We start from the raw sequence: 12,221 nt of genomic DNA, 5'->3' as shown, positions 1-12,221 counted from the left end.
GCCTTAACAAATAAAGAGTTCTCTAGGAGACGACGGAGAACCAGCTGGACATGTTTTCGGTGTTCATCGAGGGACTTTGAGAAAATCAAGATATCGTCCAGATACACAAAAACAAAACGATTAAGCACATCTCGTAAAATGTCATTTACCAAAGATTGGAAAACAGCTGGAGCATTGGTTAATCCGAACGGCATTACCAGATACTCGTAGTGACCGTTGGGTGTGTTGAATGCCGTCTTCCACTCATCACCCTCCCGGATTCGGACTAAGTGGTAGGCGTTGCGCAGATCAAGTTTAGTGAAGACCGTGGCCCCCTGTAGAAGCTCAAAAGCAGAGGCAAGCAGCGGCAAGGGATAGCGATTTTTAACCGTGATTTCATTAAGGCCCCGATAATCTATACAGGGCCGGAGTGACCCGTCCTTTTTTCCCACAAAAAAGAACCCCGCCCCAGCAGGAGAAGAGGAGGGTCGAATGATACCAGCCGCCAAGGCATCGGAAATGTATTCCTCCATGGCCTTCCTCTCGGGAACGGACAAGGAGTAGAGGCGGCCCCGAGGAGGAGCAGACCCCGGCAGGAGATCAATTGCGCAGTCATAAGGCCTATGAGGGGGCAAGGAAGAGGCCTTAGCTTTACTGAAGACCTCCTGTAGGTGGTGGTAACAGGCTGGGACCTTGGACAGATTGGGTGGAGCCCTCGTGGAAACAGGATGATTTGGGTAAGGAGCGGCTTGCAGACAGGTTTGGTGACAGTCCATGCCCCATTCAAGTATCGACCCAGTGCGCCAGTCGAAATGGGGGTTGTGTTGCACCAACCAAGGATGACCCAGGACAAGGGGTTGGTTAGGGGAGTGAAGTAAGTGAAATCGGATCTTCTCTCTGTGATTTCCAGACAACTGTAGTTCAATGGGTTCCGTTATTTGAGATACGGTGCCTAATAGGCGGCCATCCAAAGCCCGAGCTGATACCGGGTTAGGAAGGGTTTCAACAGGTATCCCCATCTTGTGTGCGAGTGACAAATCCAGGATATTTGTTTCAGCACCAGAATCGATGAGGGCATGGAAGGGTTGAGATGTACCGGAAATAATGAGATTTGCCCGGAGAACAGGTCTATCAGTCTTGGGGGACGATACTAAAGCTGAGCTCAATCGGATGTCCCCTATATCCGACGAGCGTTGGCTTTTAACGGGCAATTGACCACCCTATGTTCCTGGCCGCCGCAGTAATAACATAGCCGTTCAGTACGCCTTCGCTGGCGTTCTTCGACGGAGAGAAAGGTGCGGTCCACCTCCATCATCTCATGAGGTGCGGTAGAATTGGTTGGAGGGTTCGGTATCTTACTAATGTCTTGACTTAGCCGGGTGATGGGTTGGCTGGGATCTTCTCTCTCTCTGCGTCTTGCCTGAACCCTACGGTCGATCCGGGCGGTCAGTTCGATAGCATTGTCAAGAGTTACCGGAGGAGCGTGGGAAACCAATTCGTCTTTGATATAACCGGACAAGCTATGGAGGTAGGCGTCGACCAGCGCCTCTTCGTTCCAGTGACTCTGGGCTGCTAGTGTGCGAAAGTCAATGGCATAGTCGGCAATGGAGCGTCTCCCCTGGCGAATGTTCAAGATTGAACGAGCAGCATCGACTGATGAGGCTCCAGAATCAAAAACTTTAATCATCTCCTGGCTTAGCAAATTAAAAGAGGTGCATGCTGTCGCCCCCCGTTCGTATTCTGCCGTTCCCCAAAGGCGGGCTCTGCCAGTCAGATGATTTATCACAAAAGCCACCTTCGCCTTTTCGTTCACAAAGGCTCGCGGTTGTAGATCAAAAATTAGTCGGCAATTTATAAGAAAGGGGCGGACCTGGGCGGGCTCTCCACTGAATCTCTCTGGCGAACCTACTCGTGGTTCAACACTGCCGACCTGATCAGAAAGGGGCGGAACTGGATCTTGTGCTCGTGTTGCCGGGGGAGCTTCGCACTGTTCAAAAAATTCTTGGTGACGTCGTACTTGCCGGACTAGTGTGGATACGTCGTGGACGATCTGTTGTATTGCGCCTTCGGTGTGTTGTAGGCGCTGTAGCGCGGATTCCTGTTCGGCATTTCCGCATCTCTCAGAGGTGGGACGAACTGTCGCTGGATCCATGCTTTGGTTCGAGTGTTCTGTCATGGAACAGAACAAGGACTCGGATCCAATAGCGTCAGTTAAAGGCTTTATTGTGACAAGATTCGGTGGAGCAGGCTTGGGACGTCGAGCCTTGGCAGTGGAAAGCCTCTTGGGACGATATGGCAACTCCGTGGTGAAAACGCGTGGCGAAACGTAGCAGGTAAGTCGGTGGCCGGGGCGGAAGAGTAGATCGTAAACTTTTAACAGACAAGGGTCAGGCAACGAGAATCAGACTTGGAATATACATGGGCTTGTGGTACCTTGAATGTTGGAGGTTCACTCAGGAAATGAGGAAGACACTCGAACGTCCATCTCTGGACGCTGACAGCTTATGTAGTAGACTTCCACCAATCAAGAGATCGCGTTCCAGCACACCAGCTGATTACCTCAGGTGACTCCGGTTAGGTAATCACGACATATCCGTTATCGGTCAGTTCATAATACGCTACAAAGCCTAGGAGCGGGGACACTTACTCTCAGCCAAAAGGCCAAGCTAAGTTCCTAGCCCTAAAGCCTTGCTGCGATCATTGCGAATGCACCGTTCCCGGAGGTACTGCAATACCGGGCCGATGCGTGGAGTGGACAGAGCAAGCTCTTATTCCATCTCCGGAATGCAAAAATCAAAGATCATGGCCAAGGCGAGGCTGAACCACGACCAGAAATTTCTGGCCGTGAAGCAGATGCCGTTGTGCAGTAACTCAACACAGAAAGCACCCTTTGGAGGTCTATTTATAAAAGGCATTTTTTCAGCCACCTGTAAATGTTTCTCCTAAGCCCGTGTGAGTCAGGGAATAGAAAAAGTTGTTCTTGACACCCATCAATTTCCCTACCAAATGATATTACTTTTCTTGTGTGTATGTTAGCAGGTGTGCATTTACTTTTGATCAGGGGTCTTCAATGTGGCTCCCGTGGGTACGAGGTAGCCCCTTAATTGCACCTAAGAAGCCCGCCACCTGGTTCTGAAAAAAGCTCACGAGTAATGGTTCACAATGATTTTCTAGAAAATTTGATTTCTAACCTGCATGAGAAGTCATTGACATGATTTGTGTCTTTAAAATCAATGTTTTAGTGGTTGACTGTGCTTATTTGAACTCTACTTACAACCTGGTGATAACGTAATTGTCATGATTACTCATTACACTCACCTGTGCCCGCTCGTTTGGCGCCAGCTGCTGCTGGTTACCTGATTGGTTCCCCCTCCCCTGTTGTCAGTCCGTCAGCGAACCTCTGTTTACACAAGGCAAGCATTTTGACTCTGACTCCCGTCGGTCCCGTTTTGTCACCCATTTCCAACTCGTCTGTTCCTGATTTCCCCGTTTGTCCCCGACTACGACCCGTTTTTTGACCCCGACCACGTTCTGATCTCCCGTCCCAGCTAACGACCCACGCTAAGATCTCCCGCTCAGGAAGATCCACTTCCACATTCCGAACACGCTCCGATCCCGTGAGCGGCTTGCTTCCCTCGTCCAGCGAGCACCAGATCGCTGGCGCTTGTTTTTCCTCTTTATCTCAATAATCTTGTGAGTAAACATTACATATCTGGGCCCTCCTATTCTGGTCTTGACAGTAATAACATTGTGTCGCATAGTATTAACATATGTTGTTAATTTATTAATGTATTGCAAACTATTAACCCTTCAGGCTAATCTGTAACAAAAAGTAGCTCTTGGGTTAAAAAAGGTTAGCGACCCCTACTTTAAAATATGAATAACAACTATAATAGTGTATATTCTGTGGGACAGTGGATTAGTGATGTTCTTTGACTTTGGGGGTTTTCGCTGGGCGTGCCTGAAAAAAAAAAAGCATGCCTTACTCTAGGATTATGCACTTTTGACTCTTGGCCTTTGATGCTAGGTCCTTAGCTTGGCCTTAGATACTAGGTCCTTAGCTTGGCCTTTTGATTTTTGCATTCCGGAGATGGAATAATAGCTTGCTCTGTCCACTCCACGCATCGGCCCGGTATTGCAGTACCTCCGGGAACGGTGCATTCGCAATGATCGCAACAAGGCTTTAGGGCTAGGACCTTAGCTTAGCCTTTTGGCTGAGAGTAAGTGTCCCGGCTCCTAGGCTTTGTAGCATATAATGAACTGACCGATAACGGATAATGGATAATGAATAACGAAGATAGATCAATAACCCTTAAAAACCCCAAAACCCCATTCTGGTTTCCTCCCACGCACAACAAAACATGCTTGGAAGGTAAATTTGCATCCTAAAATTGTCCCAATATGAAGAATAAAAACCTGGGAAATTAATAAACTAATATATTCTGTTGAGTAGATATTGCTATTTAGACTGATCTAACACTTGACTGATAAATTGGGCTAATCATTGCATGGTTTAAAACCTAGGAAGAAAGTAAAGGCTAATAGTGTCACGACCAGCACACAGGGTAGACCCAATTGCGTAATTTTTTTCACAGTTTTATTGAAAGAAAAAGAAAGGGGAGCGCCAGCGATCCGATGCTCGCTGGATGCGGGAAGCAAGTCGCTCTCCCAACAGGATTGTGATCCGAATACAGAAGTGGATTTTCCGTAGCGGGCGATGGCGGTGTCAGGGATGGAAAAACAGGCAGATAGCCGGGACAGGAGAGCTAAAACGTGGTCTGGGTCAGAAACAGGTCGTAAGCCGGGACGGGAGAGCACTTGTGATTGAGATCAAAAATGGGTCGTAAGTCGGGACGGGAGAACAGACGTGGTCAGAATCAATACGGTTCGAAGCTGGAGACAAACTGGAGCAAAAACGGGACAGGCGGGAGTCAGGGTCGAAAAAAGGCTTGCCTTGTAAAAACAGAGGTTCGCAGACAGACTGACAAACAGAAAGTGACAGGACTGGGTTTAAATACAGACAGAGAGCCAATCAGAACCCGCGGCAGTTGGCGCCAAATGAGCGGGCACAGCTGAGTCACATCAGAAATCATGACATTATAACCTAGAACAAAAGTAAAGTTGTGAATTTCCCTACGGGATGAATAAAGTATCTATCTATCTATCTATCTATCTATCTATCTATCTATCTAAAAGCTAGTAGTCGGTAAAATACGGGAAAAACATTCAGTTTACAAGCGCAGGTAAGTGAAAGTCTTTTGTTTTTCCACACAAAACGACCAATAAAGTCATATGTTTTTCATTTTGTTAATGAGTGCTGGCATCAATTGTGCACTTGGACCAAAAGACTTTCATTAATGGTCAGAGTCAACAAAAGAGTTTTGATCCCAAAAAAGTGGATAATCAATTGTGACAATCACTGATTTGTCCGTGAAGATTTAAAAATCAGCCTAGATCGCTACTTTCCGAACCAGCAGAGAATTCTGGATCTTTGCCCATTCGCCTCACCGTAAATCATCGCCAGGCCGGTTTCGTGCAGGAAGCGGACCCGCCGATGCTTGAAGAGCCAAATAGTGAGGATGGTGAGGGTAAGCAGCAGGATGAAGGTCAGAAGGTTGACGCTATCCTGCCGGTGGCTTTCTTCGGCTTCCTTTTCGGTGGCGAGGTCCTCCAGCGCGGAGGCAGCGGCTGCAGCGTCCTGGCCGGATGCCGCCATCACCTTAGTCAGCGTCAGCATCGTCGCAATGGTCGCCGTCATCGCGATCTCCGTGTTCGTCGCTTGCGACGGCTAGCTGGGAGGATGCTGCACACGCTCGTGCCGGTCTCTACGGCATGTCGATGCGGGAGGAGGCGCACTGAGAGCCCACTAGGCTGGCAGAGCGATGCGGTGATTGTGTGCGTGAAAAGAGAAGTGGGGGCGGGGGTGGACTCGAAGTGGAGGGGCGGAGCCACCTCTGCCACTTTCCCAACATCACCCCTAGGCAACTGAGTCATGATTATTATGTTTTTTTTTTCTTATATTTCGCAATCCACTCCGATTCAAAGCAGGAAACACACACGACGGACTTTGTCTCCTGTAAAAAGCAAGAATAGCGAAAGAAGCTAACTGTCCTGGTGTAACAGTTATTCTACAACGTATGTACACACCCAGTGTAGGCCTACTTGAAGACACTACTCGAATCTTAAAAATAAATCCAAAACAGTGGAACATTACAGCACTTGCTTCCTCTTGTATTACACTGTGAAAATATTTCTTAACATGGGAACGATTATCTGATATTACCCCTCATTTTTAAGGGACGGTGTTTTATTTGACCACTGAATGTCGCTGTAGAGTAAGGGTCTCAAACTCAATCTCCCTGGGGGCCATCTGACCTACTGTCTGGGAAAGGAGAGGGCAAATCACGTTTTCCACCAAAAAGTTCAGATAAAAACTGTTTTCAAATAACGTTTTTTAAAATTCTCTACACAAAATAAACCTAAAAAAACAATAGGAATTCATACGAGAATCAATCAATCAGTAATAAACTAATCCATAGTCAGCTAGGGCTGCACTTAAAGGGGCAATCTGTATTATTTAGTGCCCCCTAGTGGTATTTAAAAAAAGAATATTGATTTAAATAATAAGTAAAAATATATGAAGTATCATATAGATGTGGCTCATTTCATAAATACTTGTAGGTTGAGAAATCGCTATTTATTTTACATAACATGAACCTCACCTAGAGGGAGATGAAATAATTGTCTGCCATCATACAGATACCCCAAAAAACAATAGCCCAGAGAAAGGCTGGGCAAAAAAATAGAAGAAAATGGTGCTTGATGGTCAACCTTGAGTCTTTGTTAGCTTTTATGTGTAAAAGGGAAGGCGTAAAGCACACTGTGAAATGCTTTGGGAGGTCATCATTGACTTGAAAAGCGCTACATAAATGCAGAACATTTACATTTACATTTGTACTTTTCCAGCTCGGTGGCCTTGGGGGTAGAAAGTACAAGACCGTTAAATAGGTGCCCGCCCCGAGACTGGGAGGTTGTGGTTCAAGCCTCGGCCGAGTCATACCTAAGACTTAAAAACATTAGTACCCTTTGCCTTCCTGCTTGGCGTTCAGCATTAGAGGGTTGGAATTGGGGGGTTTGGTCACCTAATGACTCCCAACACCTCAGTTGGGTTGAGCGAGAGGGCTGGGAATCCCCTCCTCTGAATCAATCTCCCAAAAAGAGTCAGAAATGATTCTAGCCACCTCCCACTAGGGGGGGGATATGGCTGTGGTGTATATATATATATGTATATATATATATATATATATATATATATATATATATATATATATATATACTTTATATATATATATATATATATATATATATATCCCGGCCTTACTGTGCGGAGTTTGTATGTTCTTCCCGTGCTTGCGTGGGTTTCCTCCGGGCACTCCGGTTTCCTCCCACATTCCAAAAACATGCATTTCAGGTGAATTGGCCGGTCCAAATTGTCCATAGGTGTGAATGAGCGAATGAGTTGTCTGTCCCTGTGTGCCCTGCAATTGGCTGGCAACCAGTTCAGGGTGTCCCCTGCCCACTAACCGGAGATGGCTGGGATGGGCTCCAGCCCCCCCGCGACCCTAATGAGGATAAGCGGTACGGCTAATGAGATGAGATGAGATATATATATATATATATATATATATATATATATATATATATATATATATTTTATCACTCATTTTTGGTTGCACCACAGAATATTACAACATCAAGCGGTGAAATAATACACACTGCCCCTTTAACTTTCCTTAATAAGGTGGGGGCCTAAAACTATCATCCTGAGAATGGAAAATGGCCCCCGAGCAGCAGGTTTGAGACTCCTGCTATATGGTGCGATGCTGAGGTAACCAGTAGTCCCTAGGTAACTTCTAAAAAAATATTTACCTTTTTTTTTGTGGGGTGGGGGGGGGGGGGGGGGGCGGGGGGGGGTTGTTCTAATGTTTTTGCTGTCTATAATTTCACAGATTAGGGCATATTTGGGTGAAAAGCTGGGTTGTTAATAAAACGACATTACGTGACGGTGCTATTTTATTCAGTAACAGGGTAATCAAGCTAATCATTTATTCCACCGTTACAACGCCATTATCTTTACTGACGGCCAAAAGTGATGCGCTATTTTGAATACATTTTAGCAGCTAGCAGATGTAGCAAAACTTCTCTGGTCTGTTTATTTGCCATCCCTGTACATTCGAGAGTAGCGCCCGTGGGAGCCAAAATGTGTGTCATTCATAGTTATTCTTTTAATGTCCATTGGGTGGCGCACATCAGTTTGGTGGTGTATAAAAGTAGCAATGCTTGTGTTTTCAGGCAGGTATCTGACAAAGAAGAGCAAATGGTTTTTCACTGTCAGGCAAAAGCCACGCGAAAGCTACGCAAAGCTATGCGAAAACTACAGCGAAGCTACAGCAAAGCTATGCAATCTGCGCTACGCGAAAGCTGGTTTGTTGTTAACCCTTGGTGTGAGTAAGAACAAGCTATCCGACACGAGATTTGAAAAGCTTCTGCTCCTCAGATACATTCACTGTTGTGAGAAGGGGTAGGATAGTCTGGTTGGTTGGATACATGATGGTAGAAGTATAGAATGTCTCATTTGTCTCAGGTTTTTAGATTTGCACTGCAGTGTTAAACACACCTTGTTGTATATTTTGTTGTTGAATTGTTTACTTTTGTTGTGTAAAAATATTTGAAATACAGTAGCATATCTCTACTTGACAAGTTGTCTGACTTGAGATTGTGATTTATGCTACAGAGTGAAACTCATATTGTTTCACTATAAACTTTTGTTGAGAAGGAAAAATTTTCAGTTCCAGTTGCCAATGTCTACTTGACCAGGTGTCTCAGGTTGTGATAATTGAAAATAAAATTCAAGAACTATAAAATGTTTACTGCAGATTATTACTTTATTATATTGTTTACTGTTCATTTTTGTTTGCACTTCAGGTGTAGGATAAATATGTTGCTGGTGAGGTGCAATAAACACTACAAAGTTCCATAGCACAACTACCTGTCTGTTCTTCTAAATTCAACCAACTAATACTGTTTTTTGACATACAGCATACTATTTTTAGTAGTAACGGAAATTGTTACTTTCACTGGTAACTAGTTACTTTTTTACAGAGTTACTGACTGAGTTACTTTTTGAAAGAAGTAGTGAGTAACTATAACTAATTACTTTTTTTAAAGTAACATGCCCATCACTGCAGAAAAAATATATATATTTTAGGGTAGCATCAGAGTGAACACAGTTCTTGATGGATAGATAGATAGATAGATAGATAGATAGATACAGTATATATATATATATATATACAAAAGTCAATTCCATTGAAGTTGGGAAAAAGTTTAAAATGTCAGTAAAATTAGAATAGAATGACTTGCAAACCTTTTCTAACCCATATTTAAATGAATACACCACAAAGACAAGATTATCCATGTTCAAACTCATAAACTTTATTTCCATAAGCAAATAATGATAAACTTAGAATTTTATAATTGCAACAAGTGCCAAAGTAGTTGGGAAAGGGGCTTCTTCACCATTGTGTTACATCACCTTTCCTTTTAATAACACTCAATAAACGTTTAGGAAGTGAGGAGACTAGTTGTTGAATCGTTGATAGTGGAATCCTTTCCCATTCTTGCTTTATGTACAGCTTCAGCTGTTCAACAGTCCGGGGTCTCCTTTGTCTTATTCTGCGCTTTATAATGCGCCACACATTTTCAATGGGAGACAGGTCAGGACTGCAGGCAGGCCAGTCAAGCACCCGCACCCTCTTACTACGAAGCCACGCTGTCGTGAGACGTGCAGTGTGTGGCTTGGCATTATCCTGCTGGAAGAAGCAAGGGCGCCCATGGTAAAGATTCTGTTTGGATGGCAACATACTTTGTTCCAAAACCTGAATGTACTTTTCTGCATTAATGGTGCCTTCACAGATGTGCAGGTTACCCATTCCTTGGCCACTCATGCACCCCCATACCATCACAGATGCTGGCTTTTGCACTTTGCGTGCATAACAGTCTGGGTGGTTCTGTTCTTCTTTGGACCGGAGGACACGACGTCCACAATTTCCAAACACAATTTGGAAAACTGACTCATCAGACCACAGAACACTTTTCCACTTTGTATCAGTCCATTTTAGATGGGCTCGGGCCCAGAGAACCCTGCGGCGTTTCTGGATGTTGTTGATGAATGGCTTACGCTTTGCAACATAAAGTTTTAACCCACACTTACGGATATAGCGTCGAACTGTATTGACTGACAGTGGTTTTCCAAAGTGTTCCTGAGCCCATGTGGTGATGTCCTTTACACATTGATGTCGGTTCTTAATGCAGTACCGCTTGAGGGCTCGGAGGTCACGGGCATTCAATAATGGTTTACGGCCATGCCGTTTACGCACAGTGATTTCTCCAGATTCCCTGAACCTTTTCACAATATTATGGACTGTAGATGATGATATCCCTAAATTCCTTGCAATTGTACTTTGAGGAATGTTGTTTTTAAACTGTTCAACAATTTGCTCACGCAGTTGTTCACAAAGAGGTGAACCTCGCCCCATCCTTGCATGTGAATGACTTAGCTTGTTCGGGTCTCCCTTTTTTATACCCAGTAACAACTCTCACCTGTTGCTAATTCATCTGTTCACCTGCAAATAGTTGGTTGATTTCCATTCATCCACTTTCTGAGTAGTTATTGACACCTGTCCCAACTATTTTGGCACGTGTTGCTGTCATCAAATTACAGAGTTGATGATTTTCTCCCAAAACAATAAAGTTTATGAGTGAAGACAATAAATATGTTGTCTTTGCTGTGCATTCATTTAAATATGGGTTGAAAAGAATTTGCAATTTACTTGGATCAATTTTTATTTGCAATTAACACACTTTCCCAACTTCATTGGAATTGAGTTTTGTATATATATATATATAGAGAGAGAGAGAGAGAGAGAGAGAGAGAGAGAGAGATAGATAGATAGATAGATAGATAGATAGATAGATAGATAGATAGATAGATAAAGTAGGGGGCAGCGCAGTGGGTAGCGCATGTGCGGCACAGTTCATGTCTTGGGAACCTCCGGCGTGCGTTCAAATCCAGCTCCAGACTTCCTGTGCGGAGTTTGTATGTTCTCCCCGTGCTTGCGTGGGTTTCTTCCGGGCACTCCGGTTTCCTCCCACATTCCAAAAACATGCATGTCAGGTGAATTGGCCGGTCCAAATTGTCCCTAGGTGTGAATGAGTGAGCGAATTGTCCGTCCCCATGTGCCCTGCAATTGGCTGGCAACCAGTTCAGGGTGTCCCCTGCCCACTGCCCGATGATTGCTGGGATGGACTCCAGCACCCCCGCGACCCTACTGAGGATAAGCGGTGTAGCTAATGGGATGAGAGATAATGAGATACAGTAGACATAGAGAAATTGATAGATTATAGATAGAGGGGGTTTGGGGTTTTTAAGGGTTATTGATCTATCTTCGTTATTCATTATCCATTATCCGTTATCGGTCAGTTCATTATACGCTACAAAGCCTAGGAGCCGGGACACTTACTCTCAGCCAAAAGGCTAAGCTAAGGTCCTAGCCCTAAAGCCTTGTTGCGATCATTGCGAATGCACCGTTCCCGGAGGTACTGCAATACCGGGCCGATGCGTGGAGTGGACAGAGCAAGCTCTTATTCCATCTCCGGAATGCAAAAATCAAAAGGCCAAGCTAAGGACCTAGTATCTAAGCCTTGCCAAAAGGCCAACAGCCAAGCTAAGGACCTGGCATCCGTGCTTACTACAAGTACGGTATGTTTATTTACAGAAATAGATAGATGGATAGATAGGGTGGAATGTAATAGCTATGATGAAATGTAACGTTAAATGTGTTAGCGGGACTGGTTTTATAGAGGTTACGACACTATTGCGGCTAGACTGATTTACAGGAAGCTATGCTGGCTTGCATACCTGACATACAATCTTAACCCAAGAGCATAAAAAAAATCCCACGGTAACAACATCTGGCTTCTATTGTAGCGTCACCAGCAGCTTGTTTGACCTCAATTTTAGGAAATGGCGGTACACATCACGCAGTTTGGGTCGCAAGGTCTTGTGTCTGAATTTTTTACACCACAATTTTCTTCAATAAACTCCCATCATACAGTTTGAACAGAAAAGAGGGCCTGTTTAGTAAACATCCGGCTCACCCAGACATGGCTTACCTATTATT

The 12,221-nt window shown here is 44.6% G+C and overlaps 1 protein-coding gene and 3 pseudogenes across 1 annotated transcript in view; 1 reads left to right on the top strand and 3 right to left on the bottom strand.

Annotated features, from left to right (window-relative positions):
• The window catches only part of slc9a7 (solute carrier family 9 member 7), a 67,467-nt gene that overhangs the window by 51,270 nt on the left and 3,976 nt on the right, over window positions 1–12,221 (bottom strand). Inside the window, exon 2 of the mRNA XM_088349868.1 lies at window positions 5,488–6,053. Within this exon, the coding sequence (XP_088205994.1) occupies window positions 5,488–5,737 (250 nt within the window). The 5' untranslated portion in view covers window positions 5,738–6,053. The remainder of the gene's footprint in view (window positions 1–5,487; window positions 6,054–12,221) is intronic.
• On the bottom strand, window positions 2,681–2,833 carry LOC148354846 (U2 spliceosomal RNA; annotated as a pseudogene).
• On the top strand, window positions 3,982–4,145 carry LOC148354845 (U2 spliceosomal RNA; annotated as a pseudogene).
• On the bottom strand, window positions 11,616–11,764 carry LOC148354844 (U2 spliceosomal RNA; annotated as a pseudogene).

This window comes from Urocampus carinirostris, chromosome 12 (assembly GCF_059441175.1).
Source record: "Urocampus carinirostris isolate Australia breed hairy pipefish chromosome 12, RoL_Ucar_1.0, whole genome shotgun sequence".
Taxonomy (NCBI): domain Eukaryota; kingdom Metazoa; phylum Chordata; class Actinopteri; order Syngnathiformes; family Syngnathidae; genus Urocampus; species Urocampus carinirostris.
This window is presented reverse-complemented; position numbering and strand designations above follow the sequence as displayed.